This window comes from Phymastichus coffea, unplaced genomic scaffold (assembly GCF_024137745.1).
Source record: "Phymastichus coffea isolate CEN01 unplaced genomic scaffold, Cenicafe_Pcof_1.1 PCOF00099, whole genome shotgun sequence".
Classification (NCBI taxonomy): Eukaryota; Metazoa; Arthropoda; class Insecta; order Hymenoptera; family Eulophidae; genus Phymastichus; species Phymastichus coffea.
In genome coordinates, this window is record NW_026706910.1 from 736,891 (window position 1) to 760,939 (window position 24,049).

At 41.7% G+C, this 24,049-nt stretch overlaps 3 protein-coding genes across 30 annotated transcripts in view; all 3 read right to left on the reverse strand.

The window, feature by feature from the left end:
• Positions 1 to 8: 8 nt before the first annotated feature.
• Positions 9 to 1,614, reverse strand: LOC131670053 (CCAAT/enhancer-binding protein gamma-like). 2 transcript variants are annotated; one of them, XM_058945373.1, is made up of 4 exons: positions 1,239 to 1,428; positions 862 to 963; positions 630 to 786; positions 9 to 556 (listed from the first exon to the last, which is right to left on the reverse strand). In XM_058945373.1, exons 1-4 carry the CDS (start codon positions 1,257 to 1,259, stop codon positions 465 to 467), a joined length of 372 nt encoding a protein of 123 aa, XP_058801356.1. In that variant the 5' UTR covers positions 1,260 to 1,428; the 3' UTR covers positions 9 to 464. The 2 variants fall into 2 exon arrangements, with proteins under 2 accessions (XP_058801356.1, XP_058801357.1); XM_058945374.1 differs by lacking the exon at positions 1,239 to 1,428 and adding an exon at positions 1,462 to 1,614 and having other exon boundaries at positions 10 to 556.
• Positions 1,615 to 3,118: 1,504 nt separating this feature from the next.
• On the reverse strand, positions 3,119 to 6,692 carry LOC131670026 (RNA polymerase II-associated factor 1 homolog). The gene is made up of 8 exons (XM_058945320.1): positions 6,468 to 6,692; positions 6,293 to 6,385; positions 5,893 to 6,220; positions 5,679 to 5,822; positions 5,492 to 5,595; positions 5,205 to 5,421; positions 4,797 to 5,049; positions 3,119 to 4,699 (listed from the first exon to the last, which is right to left on the reverse strand). Exons 1-8 carry the CDS (start codon positions 6,530 to 6,532, stop codon positions 4,233 to 4,235), a joined length of 1,671 nt encoding a protein of 556 aa, XP_058801303.1. The 5' UTR covers positions 6,533 to 6,692; the 3' UTR covers positions 3,119 to 4,232.
• Positions 6,693 to 14,294: 7,602 nt separating this feature from the next.
• LOC131669996 (calcium/calmodulin-dependent protein kinase type II alpha chain) overlaps positions 14,295 to 24,049 on the reverse strand; it is a 30,643-nt gene continuing 20,888 nt past the window's right edge. For 2 of the 27 annotated variants that reach the window (XM_058945251.1, XM_058945252.1), the window contains exons 12-19: positions 23,822 to 23,878; positions 22,608 to 22,817; positions 21,507 to 21,668; positions 20,695 to 20,760; positions 19,402 to 19,464; positions 17,962 to 18,037; positions 17,372 to 17,466; positions 14,295 to 16,443 (exon numbers count right to left, since the gene is read on the reverse strand). In XM_058945251.1, the coding sequence (XP_058801234.1) occupies positions 16,109 to 16,443; positions 17,372 to 17,466; positions 17,962 to 18,037; positions 19,402 to 19,464; positions 20,695 to 20,760; positions 21,507 to 21,668; positions 22,608 to 22,817; positions 23,822 to 23,878 (1,064 nt within the window). In that variant the 3' untranslated portion in view covers positions 14,295 to 16,108. The other 25 variants (XM_058945276.1, XM_058945277.1, XM_058945278.1 and 22 more) reach the window with 22 other exon arrangements.

The following is a 24,049-nucleotide window of genomic DNA, read 5'->3' on the forward strand; positions in this document are numbered from 1 at the left end:
GGTGGATAAATGATTTTTCGCCATTTTTTCTTCTTCTTTCATAGATACATTTTATTTAAGATTTGTACAAAATATTGAAAAGGCGATCTACAAATGTAATATTAAGACTAAATGCTTATGAATTAATGTAACAAGGAGGCAGCTGCAAGCTCCATAATCACGCCTTCGTGTGTCGGATACCATCCTGAGAGCCTGTAGCGTGTCCTTGATTTGATTTTTCTTGCCGTGTTCTTTTTTTGCTTTTTTGTGGAGTAAAGCAATCGCAACGATCAGTGTGCGCCGCGGCACGAAATGTGCGTGTGTGTGTTGATCGACCTGTTTTTCTGTTGTTGCTTATTTCGTTTATTCACAGTCACTTGTCACACTGGCGCCCATCCAATGGCAATTTCCCCCATGCGCTCAAATTAGATTGTCCATTTCACATTCTCTAATGGTGCAGAGAATGTTTAGCTGCATTAGCTTCTCTACGACTTCTTTGCATTATCTGTTTTGTTGTCATCCGCCAGAAGAGCATTGAGGTCTACATCCTGAAGGCTTGGAGAATGTATATTAGAACCTGCAAGTTTAGTGGGTAGCTCGTATTCCAGTATTATGTCAAGCAATAGGGTGAATATTGGATGTGTGCATACCTGCATGTGCCAAGAAAAGATCTTTAAGGAAGCCAAGTTCCTTTGTAAGCATTTTAATCTTTTCCTCAAGCAATTCGTTCTCTATTTTGAGTTGGTGCACTCGCTCTAACGTTTGCTGGGTGCGCATCTTACTTTTCACTCTGGACTTTTTAACAGCCTATAAATATGTGTAATGTATTTAATATTACTATACTTGATTAGAATTTATGTAATAGATTACTGGCATATTTACCTGATTATTTCTGTCTCTCCTCTTTCTATAGTCCTCATCACCTTCATCCTCCTCGGACAGTATCTTTCTCCGTTTCTTGTTCTCTTTGTTTGCTGGAGGCATCTGGAATGAATATTGCACAAAATTACACCACAATTTAAGAAAAAAAAAAGAACGTTAGGTCAATTTGTATAACTACGAGAAAATAATTCTACAAGTATAATCTGACGGTATATAACTAATACCCTAAGAAATCACGTTACGCGTCTTTATACATACACACACACACACATACACATACCTGCGACACCTTATCACACGCATTCTTCAAGATAAAATATAATTAAAACTATCGTTCATAACGCAATAGAGATTCTTTATGATTATTATGTGCGTACCTCATTGTGCGTGACTATCATTTATAAAGCCAAAATTGACTTGACTACTCGCTGTTTACCGTGCGAGCGTCACGGAGAAAAAAAACGATAAATAACGCAAGGTTGCCACGAATCGAGCCGAGAAAGAGAGATTCGAACCTGTAGGCTCTCTCGTGCTCTCCTTCTGCTAAACTACTTAAATCTTGAAAGCAAAATAGCTAAAATACCGCGCAATCGAACTCACCTCTTTTATAGACTGGTTGCTGCTGCTGATTTCGCAATAAAGCACGACAAGTTTGACGTTTCCTTTCTTTTTTATGAGCCAAGCGCTGTTGCTACCATGTGTGCACAAGATAACGTTGCGACGGCTAACTCGGGAATGACGCAATCTTGGCTATAAAACTGCTCAGTGCTCGCAGTTCACAAACGAAACATCAGAGAGCATTCTCACGGCGGCAAGCGCAACTGCGAGCGCGCGCCAGTTTCGAGCTTCCGACTATAACGAGCAGACGACATTTTTGAATGCTAATCGTTGAGCGTTGAATTTATTTGTCTAAAATTTATATTTAAAACATATTATAAACACGATTTCGTGCAGCTTATTGATGTTCATTTGATTTTTTTTTCACTACGTAAATATAATAATGTGTCGCGGTCGCGGCATACTTGCGAGTAAGCATGAAATAGCTATGAAATCTGGCTGTACCCGACACTGTATTAAGTCTTACTTTTTGAGAAAAGTATAGTGGCCAGGAGTTTAAATATTGAATACAATTCTTTATTATTATTCTGGTTTGTTTTTCTAGATGAATACTTGTCAATTATATGGAAAAATCAATCAAAATTAATCGAGAGAACAAAGGTATTTGAAGAATGCTTCCGTGGACGTACATAGAAATTCCAAAGAAAAAACATTATGATGGAACTATCTAAACTGATCAGATAAAATCTGTTTAAGTCATTAACCAAATATCATCATGATTATTTATTGTCTGATACATGCAGGTACACAGAGTAAAAAAAGGGAGACAGCTCCCTTTAAAGACTCGAAAAGGATTAGGAAGAAAGAAAAAAAATGTAAGAAATGTAAAAATGTAAGTGTCATAGATATGTATACATAATAAACACAATAAAAAGGTAAAAATATAAGGATGTAGAAGTGAAAATAGGGTAGAGTAAATGAAAATATGAATAGTTTTTAAGATAATGAAATAAAAAGTAGATGTAAGCGATATGAAAAGGAATTTTTACTATTATTAATATTTAGGTATTTCTAGGCCATGGAAAAGGCTTAAATAAAAATATTACATGATGTTCCTGCCGTCAATTCCTCTGTAGAATCCCAAAAGACGGCGATCCCCCCGTTACTGGACGTATAGCTTGATGTTAATTCCAAACTGCCAGAGTTACGCTGTTAAATTAGGTATATTTGCTTTTTGTAAAAAATCATTGCTTGCTGGGAATCTAACCAAAGCCTCCCGCATGGAAGGGTCCTGATGCTCTATCCATTGAGCCATCCTATTTTGAGTTACTTTTTTGGAATCTCAATCTCGAGGTTCTATTGTTAATATCCATCGCAAATTATTTATAAGCAAATATGACAAATATCTTTCGTTTAGATGGAAATTGTGCTTTTATATACGTACATCATCCATCTGGTGGTGATATTAGACCGTTTTAGTTATCTCTTCTTTATTTCTGCATAATAATTTCACAATCTAGTCGAAATTCTTAATGTCTTTCGAAAATTGCAGCACATACGTTGATAACCAGTCCATCCAACTATCTTAATCTCATTAACGATTGATACGAACCAGCTTATAATGCACAGGCATGTAGAATTCCTGGATTTGTCCACGAGATTTCCGTGTTTACCAATACTATATTCGTTAGATATGACTTTGCCATTAACCACATATGTCTATGGTCCAAAGTAATACTCATAATTGAGTGTTCGTAATATAAATAATTTATTTCTAATCGAACTTTAATTTTGAAGTAATATGTATAGCATAAGTATGAAAGAACGATGATAGTATCGATTCATTGGAGTTTTCACCGTCTTAAGGGTCTGCTTGTCTTGAAAGGTGGACAAGATCAATAAACTCATTTTTCATATTTGTCATAAGTACAATAATGTAGCAATAGTGCCCTATTGATTGTGTTCTAAATTTGTGTTTGGATTAGCAAATCAATTTTCAACTATAAACATTTATTGCTTTTCTCGTTTTTTTTTTGTAATCTTTTCAAATAAAACATCTTTCTATTTATAGATTAGACGTCTTACTAGTTTTTATTATACACGTTAGCAAGAATTTAACACTTAACTGTAAATCGCTATCAGTTAATAGTGTTATCAATCATATGGTTCGCGAATATTCGCTTGAGACGCTGATTGATCAAAGATCTCAATGTTACATTTTATAAGTAGGCGTAAAGTAGTACTATAGTAAACTCAAAAAAATCAAAATTTTTTGAAACTAGTCTTAAAACTAATGTTTATATTGATAAAGATGTATGCAAAGTTTGAAATTGACTTTCCAATGTGATTGTTATTAAAAAATTGTACTTTTAACACGGACAATTATAGGAATCATTTCAGTAGAAATAATCATTGTTTTAATATAAAAATCCCGTATTATTACATTTGTTCAACTTATTTATTTTTTTTTTTTTTGCATAGACACTATGTACATGGCTATAGTACTACCTTAATAAGAATAAAATAAAAAGTGTCAAAACGTATTATTAAACGTTAAATACAATTCGATTTCATGAGAATTATCATACATAATCAACATAAAAGGAAAAAATTATCTACACGTCTACGTAACCAATTTTCTCAACACTGAATTATAACTGAATACTAAAACTAAACTAATCTTTTCCTTTAATTTTTTTTTTTACAAAATTCAATCTGAACGTTAAGCTACTTTTACAACAAATCTTATAGAAGATTTACAGTTATAGTCCGCGATATAAAATCATAAGCTGATCCTCAAAAGGGGATACAACTTACTCGCTCTCGGAGCCAGACTCGCTGCCACTACCGCTAGCACTACCACTACCGCTGCCACTAGCTTCGCTCCCACTACCTGAAGCAGACCTCGATCTTGATCTTGACTTGGATTTTGATTTGGACTTGGCAGAAGACCTCGAGGCGGATCTTACTGGTGAACCTGAACCTGACCTCGCTGGTGAACCTGAACCCGATCTCGCTGGAGAACCACTACGCGAACGAGATTGCGATTTGGCTGGCGAACCCGATCGAGAACGAGAACCCGAGCCAGAACGTGATCGTGATCGAGATTGCGATTTGGACTGACTCCGAACTGATCGTGATGATCGAGCTGAACGTGTAGAACGAGCTTTCGACGGTGAGCGTGAGCGAGATTTGCTAGAAGCTCGGGATGATGCACGTGAAGATGCTCGGGAACCGCTATTTTCGCGTGTTTCGTCGTTTGGCTCGTTGTCTGATCCTTCTGGGGATGTTAGTAAAATTAATATAAGGATAATGTCATTATTATTAAAACTGACATTTTATATATTTATTCATAATTTGCATTGTGATAAACAAACCTTTTTCCTCCTCGTTTTTGTCTTCCTGAGTTTTAGTTTCCTCTTGTTCTTCTTCCTCCTCCTCTTCTTCTTCCTCTTCTTCCTCTTCATCACAAGGTCGTTCCAATTGCTTCTCTCGGTACCGTTGCATTCTAAATTCGGGTGCAGTCATTGTTCGATGACGTACAACTAGTCTAGTGCTATTTAGTGGCTGTCCAACTTTCTGTCGTCGCTTGCTCAGTCTTACACGAGTCTCCAGTTCATTGTAATAGACCTGAACAAAATTATTAGGGTAAATCCATATAAATAAGTTTAAAATTTAAAAATATATGGAGAATTCAAATAAAATAAAAAATGTTCTCACTTAAAATTTTTTTTAACGTCTCTATTAGTATACGAATGACGACAATAATAATACAGTTTACTTACCCCATCATCGCGAACAACGAAGAAATAATTCTCTTCATAACCCTTGGAAGTTTTATTCTTGACATTCCAATTATATTCTCTAGCCATTTTGTACTCATACTCTTCCTCCTCTGCATATTCAATATCATTGCAGAAGTCTCTTTTCCTTTTCTCAAGTGTCTCTTCCAATGGTAAGAAGTAAGCTACAAATTGTTCTCCACTCTCATCCATCACACCCCTGAAATGTTAAGATAATTATAATATATAAAAATCTTCATTTAATAATGACTATAATGTAAAATACTAACCGAATCATGGCCTGCGACATTTCTTCAATTTGTGCTGGTACAGAAAGACCTGCAGGAGCTGGATCAGAGTCAAATATAACTTGAGCACATGGATATTTCCACAGCTGTAACACAAAAGAATAAATTTTAATACATGACCTTTGTATTATTATTGAAATATCAAATATATAAAAATAAAGTAAAGTACCTTGAAGTCTGGGTAAACTGGAAATATTTCAACAGCATGTACATTTGGTTTACTGTAATGTTTCTCAATTGGTTTTTTATTGTCTTCAAATGTTTTCTCTATTGCTCGAATTTGAGAGTCACGGTCCATGTACAAAGTATCTTCCTGTAACAAAGGTAAATTATTAATGATATTTTATCGAAGAATCATTGGAATTGAATAGTTAAAAACATACCTTGAAATGCTTTTTGATATTATGACCAACTTTAGCTTCAACTTTGTCAGAAGTGGTTTGCGGTTGAAACCTTGTTTGTTCTGTAGAGATGTACTCGGTACGCCTGAGCCACGACACACTTTTAGCATGATGTCTTGATCTTTTAGAATCCTGAGGTGTGAGAACATCTTCTTCCAATAACTTTTCATCAGCTGGATCTAACTGAGCATTGGGATCACCAATATAAATATCTTTGTTTATCAGGTCAATTTCCACACCCAAGTCATGCTCAGTAAGTACTTCATACTTATTATTACGTTCCAAAGTAGTTGGATTGTACTGAATAAATCTGCACAAAAATGACAGATTGTAAAAATTCTAATTCATAATCGAGAAAAACCAAAAGTTTACCAAAGCTTACCTTGTTGGTTGAAAAGGGTACGCAATAAATTTGGGATCGAAAGTGATGTCGGGCAGGGTGTTGCAATATTTCACTTTGCAGATCAATTCCACTCTAAAAGATCGTGAACAAACACAATAATAACACTTGGTAAGAGTAAAATTTAGTTGAGTACAGGTTAAGTTACAGTGTTTACCTTTTTTCCGTGGGTCTTGTGGCGGTTCTCTGATTCGCAGCTCCATTTTGAATGGTAGGTGGCATTTTTAATGTTACGAAGCCGACGGCAATGCAAAACTTATTACAAAATATCACATACAGTAGCCGATTTGACAAACTACGAGGACGCCGGATACACTGAATTCGTCGATAAAATCCAATAATAGTAATCCAGTTTTTTACTCAAGTATATACCTACTATAAACTCGGCAGCCCAGTGTGCGCATACTGTGGCGCCATCGTTAGTCGCTATTGGTATTATTAGTGTTTTTGATTTTAAAGCAGACATTAGTAATATCTCTGGAATGAAATAGAAAGTTAGCAGACAAGATGCAACAATTCTGCTTAAAAAGCGATTCAAATGTTATTTTTGCTGACTTTAGAAAGAAGAATGTGTGTGTATATGTTGCGAGTATCTTTGGAACGATTTATCGCTTTTAATGGACATGGGCATAGTTGAAAGAACATGATAAATCTTACTTTCCGAAAGCTATCAAACTGATATTAGCTAAGAGTGGGTACTTACAAAATAGTATTTATTATTTAACAATAGTGTTCGTTGTCTACACCATGTTGGTTTCCCAAGCTGCACATTAAAATTCGCTCTCAACGAAAGATTTTCCAGCAGAGTTGCATACCTACACGCTATTCCTCAGAATTTTCAATTACTGCAAGCTCATACAGGAGACTGCGTATCTAGAAGCGTCTATATTCCGTAATACTATGATAATTTTTCGAATCATCGTCTTTTAAAATTGTGCTTGTTTTTCCTTCGAGATTTCCCCAAGGGCTAATCTGTTAATCTAATCTGTAAATCTCAGTCAGAAACCGACTAATATCTAGTAAAGGTGAAGTAATTAAGCTCTCTATCTGTACACTTCTAGCCGAGAAGGTGTGAATTATTAAAAAAATATCCATTCATCAAGCTGAATTTGCACTATTTACAGACAAAAATTATTCAAAACAGACTCACCCCTATCGCCTTAAAATCGTCATTGTTTATTTTATATTTTACCTAATAAAATTATAGTTATTGTCACTATAATTGTATAGATATAATTTTTTTAAAATAAATAAATCATTAATAGCCAAAGTATTAAATTTATTTTATGGTAAATTTGTATTAGTTATTCAAATTGTATGCCGATATTTGTATTTTTCCGATTTTTTAAGAAATGATGTCTGTATGACTTTTCATTGCTAACTTTTTTCAGTTTTTCAAACGCCTTTGTTAAATTTTTCTAAATGCTCACAAAATTATCACGACTATACATTTGTATGTATGTGTATGTATTTTTTGCTCAAGTGATTCACTAAAAACTGTATTATTTTTTAAGCGATTTTTCGTATTTGTTACCGGCTAGTTCATATACAAGCGTGGACGAGAGCGCGGACAAAGTGTTATTCGCAGAATTTCAATAAATTTGATACTATTGACGTGAATCTACCTACGACTTTAACTATAATTTTGATATAGAAAATGATCCATGCATTGTTTGACATAGACCGACGGCGAAGACGCTGTCACACGCATTCAAGTAAATACCACGGTCTCGCGCATTAAAAATGTTCAGAAGAGTGAGAATGTCAGCACTTTCGCCGTGACCTTATGAAATAACATATTACTTGAAATAACATATGTTTAAATGGTATTCTCTTAAAGTTGTCTGTTGCTATCTGGAGTTGTGCTTGCTCGATAGATATAGGACCATAGGTTGTACAACTGTTGTCGTTTATTCAAAACATCGCGACGCATGTGAGTAGATAAGCTATGGCGGTTCTAAAACACTTGAAAGCTCCCGGATGACGTAACCCGTATTTTAGAACAGCCACAGGTTTTTCACAAAGCCGGATGCAGTTATTTATAATAATAAATAAATTGTCGACTTTTTTTATTGCATTTTTAGGCTAGGGACGTCTTTACTAACCATAATACATTTTTTTTTTCATAAATAACTGCATTCGGCTTCGTGAAAAACCTGTGGCTGTTCTAAAATACGGGTTGCGTCATCCGGGAGCTTTCAAGTGTTTTAGAACCGCCACAGTTTATCTACTTGTGCTTCTATTCCGGATCTTTTGAATGAAACCAATTGGTTCAAGAGACGGATACTTTGTGGAAATCATCTTTGCAGGGGCCCGTAGTGTTTACTTGAATATATGGCAGCTTTCAATGAGAATCGTAGTTACTCGTCGTATTCGTTTTGTTAACCGATGGAAAGCAGAGTTATGAGGGTATCGTTGTGCACAAGCGTTGATTTAACAGCAAGAGGCGGGCAGAACAGAACTCCACTGCGCTATCTCGCGGAAAATTCCAGATTGCTGGACGAGTGTCCAGTGCGATCTGCTCAAGTTGCCACGGGGCGGCCATTTGGCCGTCGAGCGTGCTTTTCCTCACCGCGACTGATGGATTGGAGGATAGGCCGTATATGCAGTGTAATCGCCTCTGCAGCTAGACTATCGGTCGTCTGCGCGTCGAAGGCATGCACGCGATTCGTTGAACGGCACTCATCGTGAGCTGTGGATAAGGGTAGAGATTCCGGTACGATCAAACTGGATTTAACGCACTTGGCGATCATCGAGATTGGTGAAGCGCCGACCATCCGAGACGTTCGTTCTCATACAGATTCACACCCTTAGCTGGCCAGCTAGTTAAACTTGGGCGAAACTCATCCGACACGTTGCCAAAGGATCAAATTTATCAGCGGGATCACGCGCTGTACGAGCTTATGTTTGCTATATTCGCAGAACGGACAGATGTGCTATGTCCAAGTCGGTTTACAAATACTTGAAGCCGAACGAAATGCTGCTGCGATCGAAGATTCATGCAAATTTGGATAGGTCAAATATATTAAGGGAACTAGTCGGGGAAAATCGTTGTATTTTCAAGTTTTCTTGATCGCAACATTTGCCTTAATACAGATGTCCTAAAACTTTTACCTTTTATTCGTTGCGAGTTCAACAATCTCAATTGTAAGCCCCGCAAAGTTCACCGTTTGCATGGTACCTTGTTTTCTGAATAACTTTAGTTTGCCACAGCTTTCTGAGTGTTAGAACGATCGAAAATGATTTCGGAATCTGCGTACTGTAGGCTTAACGGTGCCATTTTTTATTTATGACAAAAGAGATTTACTTTTTTGGAAATGAAATGTTGATTGCGCGTCACCACCGTTTATCAAATATTTTCTCACCATTCGCTAGACCGTTTGGTATCTGCGTAACTCGCAATAATTTAATCGAACATATTACTAAAAATTGAAAAATCTCTCCAGCAGATATTTTACAAAACGATCGATTTTCATTTCATTACTCACCTCTCGGTATACTTAGAATGGTGCTACTGAGGAAATGCAATGGACAGGCAATAAAAAGGCAAAGACAGTGGCTTTTATGGAGATTTATCTTTATTTTTTGAACATTAGGACAAAATTGTAATCAATCGTTATTGTTATCGTAAATTTATAATGTTTGTAATAATTAATAGTTTTATATTTAATACCGACGAGAGTTCATAATGTTTGGTTGTTGGTTTAGTTGGCAATTGTTAACGGCAACGCAAGCACTCCCGCGATAAACTGTCTTTCGTTCGTAAACGTGCTCTCTGCCCTCGCTCGCTCCACATATTTATCTATATGCGATCTCCTTTGTTTCTTCCTGCTCGTATATATATTATTTATCGAAAGATAAGTACATAGCGAAACACAAAAAGCTCGATTGATTCTCGAGGAAGATAAACATCGTACGAAGATCCTGGCGTCTGTGGCGATATCTAAAACTCGCTGTCGCGCGACCTACGTAGTCGCGCTTTCGCTGGTTCGCTTACTAAGCCTATTACATTATGGGCTGGCTTTTGCAATTTGTAATAATTATGCTATAATGCTCCACACATCTGCGCCTCCCTCGGAGGAACAATACATCGAATTTACCGTAGCGCGCGCGTGTGTTTCGTGTTGGACCGTCGTTTTCTCGTAATTTGCCGTCGCAACACCGAAAGCAACAAACAGATCGGAGTAAAGTCAACAGAAGCAGCCTAATCGTCTCCCTTCTCTCTTCCTCTCTCGCGTGTGATCACGACGAGCGCATCGCGTTTGCCTTGCGCAGTCCGCTTCAGTTTGCTTCTCTGCATCGTAACGAATTGCATTAAAACGCACGTGAAATCGACCGAGTAATAGTAAAAACAAATACATTGTACACAGTCAACAATAAAAAAAAAAAGTGCCCGCGTCGCGATAATTCGACGCGACGTCCGTGCTACGCAGCCGAGTTTATACATACAAATCATACAGTTCAACTGATTGATTCTATTAACAAGTGTCTCTCGATAAATTATAACAACAACGTCTAGGCGTACGTGGCTAACGCGCACAACTGCGCGCGCGCATGGCTATGTGTCTGTGTGTGTGTGTTGGCGACGCGTGTCGAACGTGTTATATAAAAATGAAAAAAATACGTAGGGGAACCAGTTGCGCGCGTGTGAGGCTTGGGATAGAAAGCGATGCTTCAAGTTCCGTGGGGGCGCGTCAACCTTAAAATCTGTCAACTATGTAAAAAATCAACTACTATGCACGGATAAAAGTGACAACGCATTTATGCTCGTTTCTCGTTAAACAATGGCTATTACTATCTTTTTTTTTCTTATTTGGTTTTCTCTTTAGATGAACTTGTCCGACGTAGCCCTACGATTCTTATCGAGAACGTTCCGTAGAAACATGTAAAAATATCGAAACGCATGTTACGGATGAACTATCAACACTTGAACGTACAGTTTACTTCATCGTTTATCGTTTATTTTATGTAAAGTAAGAAAAATTCGATCGGCAGATGGAAAATTTTTCTTTATAATCTCTCGTCTCAAGTCTTATATATCCTTTTCAAGTATCGTTACCAAATGGAAAAACGCTAATATAGTGTTCGTATAAAGTTTTACAGTTAACGCTAGTGATTGATATGGGAAATTGTAAATCATTTAGTCGTTATATAGGTTTAAGCTCAATTCTCAAAAAGTTGCTCTCTCGTCTTTACTTATTTCGTTATTTTACTCTGATATCGTCTTCTCCTTTGGAAAAAGTTTTATCAATGCGAATTTATGAACTACGTTACGGCAGCACGCTTCTTTATTTTTATATACTCCATGGAATTACCTCCCAATGTTAGATATCTTGCGAGGGTATACTTAGTTCGACATCGAACGATATAATATCTATATACCTGGAGTGCATAGTTCAATATTATCAAGATTATCGTTCTACGTCGTAATCTTTATCAAAAGGAGACATGAGTATTGCTTTATAAAAAGAGATTTTTTTTTCAGAAAACTTCACCACTCGTCAATTATCCTGTACCACGATGCATGTTTTGTTTGTTTTGTTTCGGTTTACCTTGCCAAGATTGTAAACGACTCTAATGGGTTTTCATCATATATAGTGCGGATATTAATTATCAATCTTAAATTGAATGCAAACAAATAACAACTGTGGTTTAGGCCAAACAGTGAGTGCAGAACGTCGATGTCCATATGAAAATTTTCGTCTCATTTCATCTCGATGTGTACGTTAATTTTGAAAGTTTCATCTTTTTACTTCGTTATTAATTTTTTGCCTCGGAACATAAAAAAAGCACTGGATTGACCTCTTAATGTATTCTCGAGAAATCAAATTGCGAGAATGAGAAGGAAAAATTTGTCAAAAGAAAGCTGTGAAGATTGTAAAGTTTTGGAAGGTTTTCTTTTCAACTGCTTGTCAGAACTTTATTGCAAAGTAGTTCTACAATGTGTGTATATATATATACATACATACATACATACATACATACATACATACATACATACATATATATATATATATATATAAAGGACAGCTTTGTTTATATATAACAATAATAATGAAAGACTATTGTAATTGTATGATGTTCTGTTAGTATTCTGAATACATGAAATATTTATTTAAATTTGACAATAATTATTTAATTTATTCGAGTTTTTTAATTAATTTTTTTTTTCTAATTTTTTTGTGTTTGGTATTTCATATTACATTTTTTTTCGTTAAGAAGTTAAATTTTCTTTAAAAGTGATAATTTCGTATAGTTAGTGTGGTTGTCTGTTTTCACGAAGACGCGACAGGTAATACATTAAAGCCCTGAGCCTTAACAAGTGGCGCACACCCATAATATTAAATATCTCAATCTCGTCGGCGACGGCGGATCATCAAGACTCAAGCTCTGCTAAACTGAAAGCCTTTGTCGACGCCAAGTAGACACATGAAAACTTAAATCTACGACATTGAATCCAAGACAACGACCATCATTTTTTTTACCTTTTATTATACTCGTATATATATATATATATATATATATATATATATATATATATATATATATATATATATATATATGTATATGTATGTATGTATGTATGTATATATATATAATATATTTTTTGCATTTTAATTATTTATACTTGGCGTCGGATAGACAGAGGTAGAGAAAAACAGAATTCGAAAAGTGAGCAGTATCGAGAGGCGTCTCCTGGAGCGCGCCGTCTCGAAATCTGTTCGCGAATTTCGAAGAGCACGAACTTTGAGCCGAGAGCTTGACTCGACGCCTCGCAATAGTTAAATTTTTCTTTGACTTCAATGATAACAAGAAGAAACAAGTTGATTATTCTTTCGCCCCTCACCTAAGCACGAGACCAGCTTGCCTCCTTCGTGTCTGCGCTCGCATCCATCGAATATTTTAAAAACTTTAACTTTAGAGAGAGAACATCGGTAATAATAAAAGTAATATCAAGAAGCTTAATTTCGGCATAACGAATGAAACGTCCTTTATGTGTATATGAATATCTATAGTGAACGGAAAACGAAATGACAAAAAATCATTATATATTTGTCTAAGTACACAACAATCGCCTCATCCGTTGATTATGTTGGTCTATTAAGCCTGATATTTGTTAAATGGAGCTGCTTGGATTCTCAATGATTCTTGCTTTGTTTCGTTATTACAATGTTAAAAACGACCTAATGATATTTGCTTATTAAGCGCAGTGGTGTTGGCGGTAATAGTAAAATTGCAATGTCAATGATGATGACAGAGAATAACAGTATATAATATGGTCATAATAATGACAATATAATCGTATAACGCGTATAATAATTCTGAGAGGAAAATTAATAGCAAATACTTTATACAACAATCACACGTAGAAGCGAAGAATTACAGAATAGTAGAAATAACTATATTTATATAACTTTTAATTTTACCTTAATTATATTTATATTTATATTATATATATATATATATATTATTTATACTTATATCATATATTACTCTCGCGTCTCAAATATATTAAATCATACCGTCATCGTAGTGCTCGTTTCTTCTATTTAATATGTATATATTTATATATTTATATATAATATATATACGATCGCGAAAAAATGTCCTTTTAATCTTTCTCTTACTTAGATGGAGACTTAGTTATTACACACTATAGTAAAGGATGTACGAACGTGTAGAAAGATTCATATCTTAGTGACTTAAATTCGATAAAAATTCAATCTAAATCGTTTAATGCCTCCGCTGATCATCATCAAATTATCATCATCGTATTTTTTTCCCCATTCTTGCTGCTGTGAGACTATCAATGTTTTTTCCTTATCGTGCATGTTCGTCGCCTTGCTTCGGAAAGTAAATGCGTATAATAATGCGTGTTCACGCGGCACAACGCGTTTGCCACCCCGAGAGCGACTCATCCTCTTACAATGAAAATCCATATGTATTTATATAACATTAATCATATAAAGGGAGAGATTACGACAGAGAGAGAGAGAGAGAGAGAGAGAGAGAGAGAGAGAGAGAGAGAGAGAGAGAGAGAGAGAGCGCACGCGAGCGCAAATTCGTCGTTTCGGCTTCGCGATACAGTGAGACTTTTTTCTTTTTTTTCGTTTTTTTTTTCTTTTTTCTTTTCTCTTTTCTCTTTTCTCTTTATTCATTTTTTGAGGTTCGCTTTCGGAGCAATCGCGCGCTTTTCAGCTCGTTCCTTCGCCTTCAGCCCTGTCCAGAAGAAAAAGCGTCCGCATCGCTGGCTATGCTTTTATTTTCACACAATCGCACGAGAAGCAGTCACGCGCTTGCTTTTCTCCAATTTCTTTTTATTCATCTTTTGCCTCCTTTGCCTTCTTCACACTCGAACATATGTATGTACATATACATTCGCGGAGGTGTAATTCTGTTGCAAGGTGAGGTTATGAGCTTACGCAGTGCGATACAATTGTTTAACTTTAATTTTATTTTGTTTACTTGTTTGCCTGTCTGCTTCCTGTCGATGAGCTGCGATCGATTAAAAAGCAGCAGTAGCAGCAGAGCGCAATACAATCACCGCATTCGCTTTCTTTTATCCTACGTAAGTACGATTACGAGACATACGCCTATGCTATTATAGAAATATATATAACGCAAACACATCTATGACGGCTTATTTTTTGTTGGTGTGCCTTTTACAATGAGCAATAGAACGTAAATCGAAGGAGAACCAACATAAAAGTAAAGAAAACAATTACACAAGTCGACGCGTGGAAGATTTGGAAAACCGTTCCATCTGTACAACACACTCTCCTCTATGTTTTCAGTAGACAATAATCAATCATCGTTTTATATCGAAGCGACTCTTCATTGTAAAGTGACAGTAGTCTATTCGTTAGCAGTATATATATTTGAACTTGACTGTTTCTTTGAAAAATTGATATAGGATAACGACGCGTTGGTTCATTGTGTGTGTGTGTGTGTGTGTGTGTGTGTGTGTGTGTGTGCGTGTGTGTGTGTGTGTGTGTGCGTGTGTTACAACGCGTGAGATATAGAGAAAAAAATGGCGTGATCGACACACAAAACTTTCCACCTTGTATTTTCGTTTAGTTTAATTATTCTAAAAAGGTAGAAAAAGCTCGAGAAGCGCAGCTCTTTATTTAAAGTTACGATAAACCTTGACACACAGACGCGCTTCTGTCTTGCGCGCGACCTAATAGCGTGCAGATCGCCAATGAGAATCGTACGAGTAAATCGAGATTCTCTGCGCGTACGTGTAATCGCGCGCTTGTGTGCGCGTGTGTGTGTACGCGTGTGACATTACAAAGTCGGCTCTAAATAAGTGCGGAACAGTTGAGGAACGCTGACGATTGGTCCGGTTCTTCAAGTCGGAGGTGTCTCTTTAGCCGCGTGTGTGATTACATAATACTTTCGATTTAAAGAGCTTTGCTTGTTTTCTTTCTCTTATGTCCCTCTCTCTGTCAGTTTTGCCGACGGTGCGACTTTTTCTCGCTTCCTTCCTCGCTCCGAATACAATTGTAGTTACCTAAAGATTAAGACGACGAGATATAAGACGAGCTGGTTCATTGAAATTGTTCTTTTTTTATTATTTTTTATTTATTTATTTTTTTGTTGAGTGCAGTCTTGAGTAGAGGACCCGGGACGAAGAGACCCTAGTACACACACGGTCATCAATGCTGGCACACGTTGGTCGGTTATTTTTGTTTGTTTGTTATCTAAGGCGATTCCCTCTTCCCCTCCCGTACCCTTGTTTTTCTGTATTTGTTTGTTTGCTTGTTTGTCTGTTTGCGTATTTGTCAGCTTGTCTAGCTACGAAAGAATTAGAATATGCGCGTCGGGCGTGCTCTTAGAGGATGAGTAGGCTGAAACGAGAACGAAAACGAAGGAGAGCGTGAAACCGAGTTTGTCCTGTTGTGGTCGCTTGTCCGCTGCGCGGACAAACTTGAGTTGCGCGATGCTGATGGCGGTGGTCGGAGATGGCGAAGGAGGTGTTCCGCTGCGCTCGCTGGCCAGCTTACTTGTTGAAGACGAAAGGCGAGGGGCCCGTGACCGCCGACCGGTGGAAGTGCACGTTCTGCCACTTGTTGTCCTTCTTGTGCCAGACTCGGCTCTCCTCGCTCTGCTGGGTGTGCGCCACGCCGTGTCTGCGACAGAAAGCGCTCGGTCACACCGAGGAACTCCCGGCCGAGCTGCAGTCGCGGTATGCGCACATTGCCGCGAGCGGCGACGAGTAACTGAGCCAATTAAGAAGCCGACCGACGCCCGACCGACGCCCGACCGACGCCCGACCGACGCCCGACCTCGTGCACTCGAACAATTCGATCGCGAGCCCATCAACGTCCCTAACGAACTTTCTCCAAGGCAAAGACAAACGAGGACGAGAATGAGGAAAGAGCGAAACGACGCCTTTCGAGAGGCGAGCTTGACAAAGGCAAATATTGACCAAGCGCAGCCCGACGAGCGCACACCGACAGCCGCGCGCCGCTTTACGGATCTTATTCATGAGACGTGTACTCACTTGTCCATGTACTGGGTGAGTCTGACGTAGGCGATGCAAGCCGCATCCTCGCCGAGCAGGTGAACGTGCGGATTCAGGATCGTCGTGTTCACCGCCTTGCAGTTCTTCCCGAGCACTACTTTTCCACCCAAACACACAAGGTTTTTCGTTTGCGTCAAATTCGCATGTCTCGGAATGGCGGACGCGATGCTTCGTGCATTCGCGTCGGCCTGCTTTCCGTCGAAAGCGCCGCTCTGAATTACGTAAGCCGCATCGCGCACTTGCGTTAAAAACTTTGCGGGACAGAGTGCAAAGCATGTCGGGACGATAATTAAGGAGGTGCGTTTAAAGGCGGAAACAGAACTTTTCAAAGTAACGAAGGGACGCCGCTTCTTCGACGGGCAAAGGAGTTCGTGAGAAAAGCGTAAGAAGCCCGTGAAATGAATCGGAGGGGAGAGAAAAAGAAAACTCAAGAGGTCGCAGAGGCGATTTAAGCGTACATCTATAACTTGATTCGTCGAACGGTGCTTTGCGGCGTTTGATGAAAGTGTGCAATGCAAACAAGATATAATTACCATTGTCAAAGTAAAATTTGTGAAATTCCATTCCCTCGATCAAATTACCTAGAGCCTCCGGTTCGAACGCGGTCAGGTGGGGATCGCAGATTTTCCTGCAAAATTAATTGTTTGCTCGTGAGCATCGTTACGACGCCGCATTCTTCGTTCGTTGCGCTGCAGTCGCCAATTCGACAAGCACGTTTTCGCGTTTTACGTGCTAATATTTCCTCGAGTATCGAGTATCGAGTATCTTCGCGAAAGCGAACAAACTAATTTGACCAACAACGCGAGAACACATTTGTTATAATTTGTTAAAATAAATGTTTCGCGACGCAACAAATAATCGACCGAGCGATGGCAATCCGCGCATGCTAATAATTTCCAAATGTCGTTAGAGCCGTGAAATTGGATTCTGTGACTAATTTGCGTGGCCATTGAAAGTTGAGGCCGAATTAAACTTTCGCGAAAGTCCGCACACGTCGCACTCGATTATTTGACACTTTTGCGCGTAAACTCCTGAGCGTCGCCGTGCCGTGTGACCAACTTGAAGCTGATTCGCAACGATCGCGGCCGAGCGCGAGGTCGCGTGAAAACAGAGAGAGACTCACGTGTACGCCTCGAAGTCGCCGGTGTTGATGCTCTCGATGAGCTGCTCGGTCATCTTGATGATCTCCTGGCGTCGAGCTGCAAAGCGTCAATAGGAAAACTATCAGACATTTGTACACTCGCTCGTCGCTCCCTGCGTTTCTTTCTCGTTTTCTTTTTGTTCCTTATGCCGTCGTCGTTACGTTTTGTTTTTCTGCTCTTTTCTCGCGGATCGCCGCCTTTTTGCTCGGCTTGCGATCGCTGACGAGCGAGGCAAGATCAAACAACGTCGCACAGCACAGCAGCCACGTGCACGTTTCTTTCGTTTGCTTTCTCTCGAGCACAATGAAACAAGAGGCGCGAAGGCGCGAAGGCGCGAAGGCGCGAGAAGAACCAAATACTTGACTGTGCAACTGCCCTTCCGCGGCGCTCCGGAGCTGCTTTGCATGGACGAGTCTGTGACTACCGGCTGCTCTTTTGCTTGCACGTTCTCCGTTGTGCTGACTACTGTGAAATACACGTAGCTTCGTCCACGATTACCGATCGAAGAGACAAGTCGTTACTTGTATTACTTATTCCACCATATACTTGCCCTCTTTACTTTCGTCTTTTCTTTCCTTTTCTTTTTTTCCTCTATTCACTTCCTGCTTTTCTCTCTCTCGTTACGATTGACAAATCCTTTTTGTCTTTTATCTTTTCAAAAGCGTCACTATATGACTATTTTGACCACCACCATATCAACCATTGACCACCACCATATCAACCATCTATTTGTAAATCTTTGTCGGTGAGATTCAAAATCAAGTCAGTGATTATCGTCAAAAAAAAGTCGTCATTTTTTCTCAGTAAATTACGTGCGTGTAAATGCATATAGTTGATAAAAAACAAAACAAACAAACAAACAATGGAACACTTTACAAAGAAAGTAACTCGTAATCAATATTCTCCGAAATGAGGTTAGCACGTACAATTTCGATCTAAAGAAAAACTTGTTGATTGTTAAGGGGCTTGCAGGAAACGAAAAAGTTTGGCTTGAAATTTTCTCACGGCCAATGTGTGAAAGGGTCAAAAACCGTATGTATAAAAAGAGAGGATCAAACGAGTGCACAAGTACAAACAAGTTAATTAGTTAATTGAAAAAAAAACTTGCGCGCAACGTTGTTAAAGAGAGCCAATAATAAACAAGTTCAAATAAGAATAATCGTACGTCGATCAATGTAAACGTAAATTAAAAGAAAAAAAGAAAAGAATGAAAGGAAAGAAGGTGATAAAACTCAAACAATGTGTGTTTATAAAAAATAAAACAATTTGTTAATGAAAAAATAATAATTCATGTATATTTATAAAGTATATATATGGTAGGACGTGGCCTGCTATATATATATATATATATATATATATATATATATATATAAATGTGGGTGTTGACACTAAAAATGTTCTACGGAATGAGGACGCATTACCTGAGCACTGCGAGTTCGTTGAGAGCTGGCTGCAGGTCTTGATAGGACAGACGATTCGTATGTCTACAAGCAATATCATTAAAAAACTGTTTTAACGCGCCGAACTCATATCATCGTCTCTCATCGGGCTGACACATATACGGACAATATCAAGCAGACACTTCCTTCGGACAGTCGACGCTATTCGCTGTTGCGTACGTGCTATGCATACTTCGGGGCCTCAGCGTGGCAATGCGACGACGAGACACGGGAGAGACGCGGAGAACGTACAATTTGGCGGACGAGAGACGTGCCGAATCGCTCCAACCGATTCCCGGCGCTTCTCCCATTTCGCGAGTGTCTCCGTTCTCGCTCGACGTTCCACTTCGGGTTTGCAATGAAAACTCTCCGGTCCAGCCGATCGGGAGGCCGGCAAGCGTATAACTCGGCCGTCGTGCACGAGAAGAGCCGGGAAGCGCAGCCACTGCGAGCCGGCTGTCCGAGGAGGTGAAGGCGAGCAGAAAGACGACCGCGCGAAACCTCTCTCTCGTCGTCGAGCGATCGAGAGTCCGCCCCTGGCGACCTCGCCGAGAACGTTCGTTCGCCGCTCCAGAAAGGTGTAAATCGTGCCTCGCGCGCGCGCCAATGACTGCTCCTGCGGAGAGCGAGTTGCCGCTGGGCCTCGGTCGAGACTCCCGAAAACTGCGAGGCTTCTACAAGTGACTAGCGCTGTACGAAGAGCCGGGGCAGGAAGATATGATGTAACGCGAGACTTTGCGTCAAGCCTTGTATTTTTATTGCTTTCTTCTTGTTCTTTTGTCGACTCCAGCGACTCGTTACACAAACTGACACAAGGTGATCGACGTCGTACAGCTATACGCGCGTGTCGTACACCAAAGCACAAGGTTCCTCGTCTGCGAACGTACATATACAAGTGCAACTTCTCGTCGACGTGCTTATTCCTACGTTTGATACAATCCTCCGGTACGTCGTCATCGCAACCCCGTCGCGTACAGTAGGTACGTCTCGTCGCCAACGTTCGTAAGCACTCCGAGCTGGGAGAGGGGGTTGGGGGTTGGGAATGAGAGACGGGATGCAGACGCGCGACAGTGGAGTTTGGAGACGAGCAGCATGCTCGACTCCTCGTGCGGGTCCTACGTTGCGTTGTGCCCACCAAACTCGATCGGCGCCCTCTTGACTCTGGCACGCGCGCGGTCTACGCGAGCGAGCAGCGCCCGAGCGAGCAGCAAGTGTCGGCGGCCTCGGCGCTGCGACCCGCCGACACCCTCCTGCTGCCGGCGCTAACCTTCTTACCGTCCTCCTGCGTGCCGTGGCCCAGCTGCACGTAGCCGCCCGGCTGGTGGCTCGGACCTTCCGGCTCTGCGTTCGGTGATGAGCGTGCGTTTTTTAACGTCGTCGTCGTCGTCGTCGCCGTCGTTGTCGTCGGCGGTGAGGGCGGTGGCCATCGGTTCGATGGACAGTGAGTGAGAGAGTGAGAGAGAGCGAGAGAGAGCGTGCGTTTTTGATTTGGTGAGGTTGTGTGCACAGAGGTTCACATGCAACGTACAAGCGCAGAACACACTTTGTTTCAGCATGCAAATTCCATTTTTTTGTATGCATGCATGTGTGTGTGTGTGTGTGTGTGTGTGTGTGTGTGTGTGTGTGTGTGTGAGTATGCGTGAGTATCCGTCCGAGATCCAAAGCCCAACGACCAGGCTCTCTTTTCACGGCTCGTCGGGCTTCGAACGCTCGGTCACGTGTACGCAAACGTGAATGCAAAGAGCGAATAATCTCGATGAGACAGTGACACATGGACATGCCAAAATAATTGTCAAAATGTAACGGCGGTTCGTCAAACATTGGCAGGATCGCGAGACGATAGCCCCGGAGAAGCGGGGATCCGTATCGCCATCCTTCGCGAAAGCTCGGCGACGAACGCGCGAATCCTCTCGCGCTCTAGTAGTCGACGAGCTTTCTCTGGTAAACCGCGCACAGAGGAACGTAACACAGGAAGTGAGCGGATAAGAGCGCAGTGTCGCTAAAAAGAGAGGGAAGGAGAGAGAGAGAGATAGAGAGAGAGAGAGAGAGATAGAGAGAGAGAGAGAGAGAGAGAGAGGTGTACAGACCAGTGCTCGCCGAGCTCTGTCGCCTGGAGGTGGCCACCTGGCGGGTGCTGTCGCTGGGGTTAACCATCGACGCCGATGGGTTGAGCGGCGACACGCCTCCCTGGCTGTTCTGGCTACTGTTGCTGCTGCTGCTGCCGCTGCTCGTATCGCCGCCTCCACCCGCTGCTTGCCGATAGATAGAGAGAGAGAGAGAGAGAGAGAGAGAGAGAGAGAGAAAACAAACAGTAACGGGCATGCAAACCAACCAATCCAGAGACGTTTCTTTCCTCTTACAAAAACAAAACAAAACAATTTCTTCCGAATGTTCGACCTTTCCGTTCTCGTGGTTCTATTTCTGTTATTTATTTATTTATTTATTTCGTTGGTCAAGCGCGGTTTTTCTTTTCTCTCTGAATATTCATGCTGTTCATTGATCATTCGTTTGTCGCTTCGAATGAATATTCAGTCGACGGATGCGCAGAGGTCCTTACTGTTCCGTGTCTTTCTCTATTTCGCCCTGCGTCGCTAGCCTTGCCGGGGAGGTTATATTCAATACAATATACAAAGATAGATAAATACAGAGTGAAGAGCAAAAAAGAGTTGGAAATTAAAGGGTTGTACATGTTACTGCGGCAGAAAAGCGAAGCAATACATAATCTTACTTTGTGTTCCTCGTTTGCAAACAGCAACAACAGTGTACGCATCAGCCAAGTAGCGAGGTGCCGTGGACAAGGGAGGAGGAAGAAGTCTAGGAACCGACAGATCCAATGCACACACAGACTTGCTCGCGACGGGGCGTGACGGAGGCTGGCTGGCCGATGAGTAGAGCCGAGCGAACGCCCACGCCGGGAGTCGCACGCAAAAGGGAGAACGAGGGACGGCGGCGGCAGGGCTGACAGGTGTCTGGCACACGCGCGCACTCGCACACGCACACACAGCTTACCGGTCGAGCTCGCCGTGGAAGCGGCGCGGCCGCACTCCGCCGGGCTGCGTGGGACCGGCGCGACACTGCGGCCGTTAGCGGGCGGCGGAAGCGGGGCTCGGCGAAACGCAAGGCCCGTGTTAGCGCGCGAGGTCAAACGGGGATCGGGTCGCAAGCGAGCGGCAGCGCGACGCCCGTACCTTGTGCGCTCTGCAAGAGAACGGCCGCGACGATGCTCAGCGGACTGCCGGGCGGCTGCGGCGGCGGCGGCGGCGACTGTTGCTGTTGCTGCTGCTGCTGCTGCTGCTGGATCTGCTGCCGGTGCGCCTGCGCCGCGCCGATCGCCCTGGAGAACACCGAGGCCACGGCTGCGGGGCTGCTCGGCGGCGTCCCCTGCGAGCCGTAGGCCGCTGCGGCAGGTTCATGGTCGTGAGAGAGCGCGAGCTTTGGCCCCGCAGGCGCTGGCACAACACACAGGCGCTACGCGGCAAGCGAGAGACTCACGGCTGTCCAGCTGCTGCTGCTGCTGCTGCTGCTTGGAGGCTGCTGCCAGTGACATCGTCGAAACGCGCACGGCGACCTCGCTCGGCCTCTCTCCTCGCGCGGAAGCTTTCGCGGACCGCGCGCGCGAGCGACTACGCTGGCGCGAGTCTATGCGCTATCTGGCGCAGCGCCGTCGCGGACGCGCACGGCGAGCAGTTATTTCGGCGGCGGACAGATTAGCCGAAAATATCAGTGCCGCCCGCCACCTTGGCATCGTCCGCTTTCGGATTAGCAGCGTTGCGTTAGTTCGCGCGAGTGCGATGCTGCGGTTAAGGGCACGACTCACACCTTTCACACGCCGCACGCGGCTCTTGGTTAGTGGTGGGTTAGCCTCGCTTCGGATCGCCGCCGGTCTCCGCGGACTCGCCACGGGCTGGCCTCCGGGCGTCGCGCTCGCAGCTGCGGCCGGCTGGTCGCTCGCTCCACGGTGGCTCTCCTTCGAGCCCCTCTCGCTTCCTCGTTTCCGCCCTCCCGTCGTTGTCCGTCCGAATTGGTCGACGCGCGACGCCCGCCGGCCAGCGCGATCGGACCAGGGCAAAAACGGCGCGAACGAAGCGACCTCGAGCGCGCGAGCCTCGCCGGTGCGGACGTGGGGTCGGCGAGGCTCGCGCCCGCGGGGAGGCAATCAAGCTAATGGAAGCCACGCGGTAAAACGATTCCTTGTTTTTGCGTCACTCGCGGAAGTCGGGACGGACATACGCACGTGGAAAGAAAAAATGAGAGAGAGAGAGAGAGAGAGAGAGAGAGAGAGAGAGAGAGAGAGAGAGAGAGAGAGAGAGAGAGAGAGAGAGAGATATGAGAAAGAGCTGAGATACACGCACACACAAAATTTAGTTTAGTAGTTGAGATTATTATAGTCTGCTCGTTTTACCTTCGGGCTCTTTGGCAATGACAGTGCTGCTCCGGTCGACACCGCCTTTCTTATCCTCTGTACAACATATACACATACACATGACGTTTACCAATACTAGACGGCATTTATTTATGTATTTATTTTTTTTTATTATTACTTCTCAATTGCTTCGTACATGAATGATAACCACTTTGTGTCCTACGACATTTATATGGCGGATAATTGTGTATAGATATGGTCTACGCA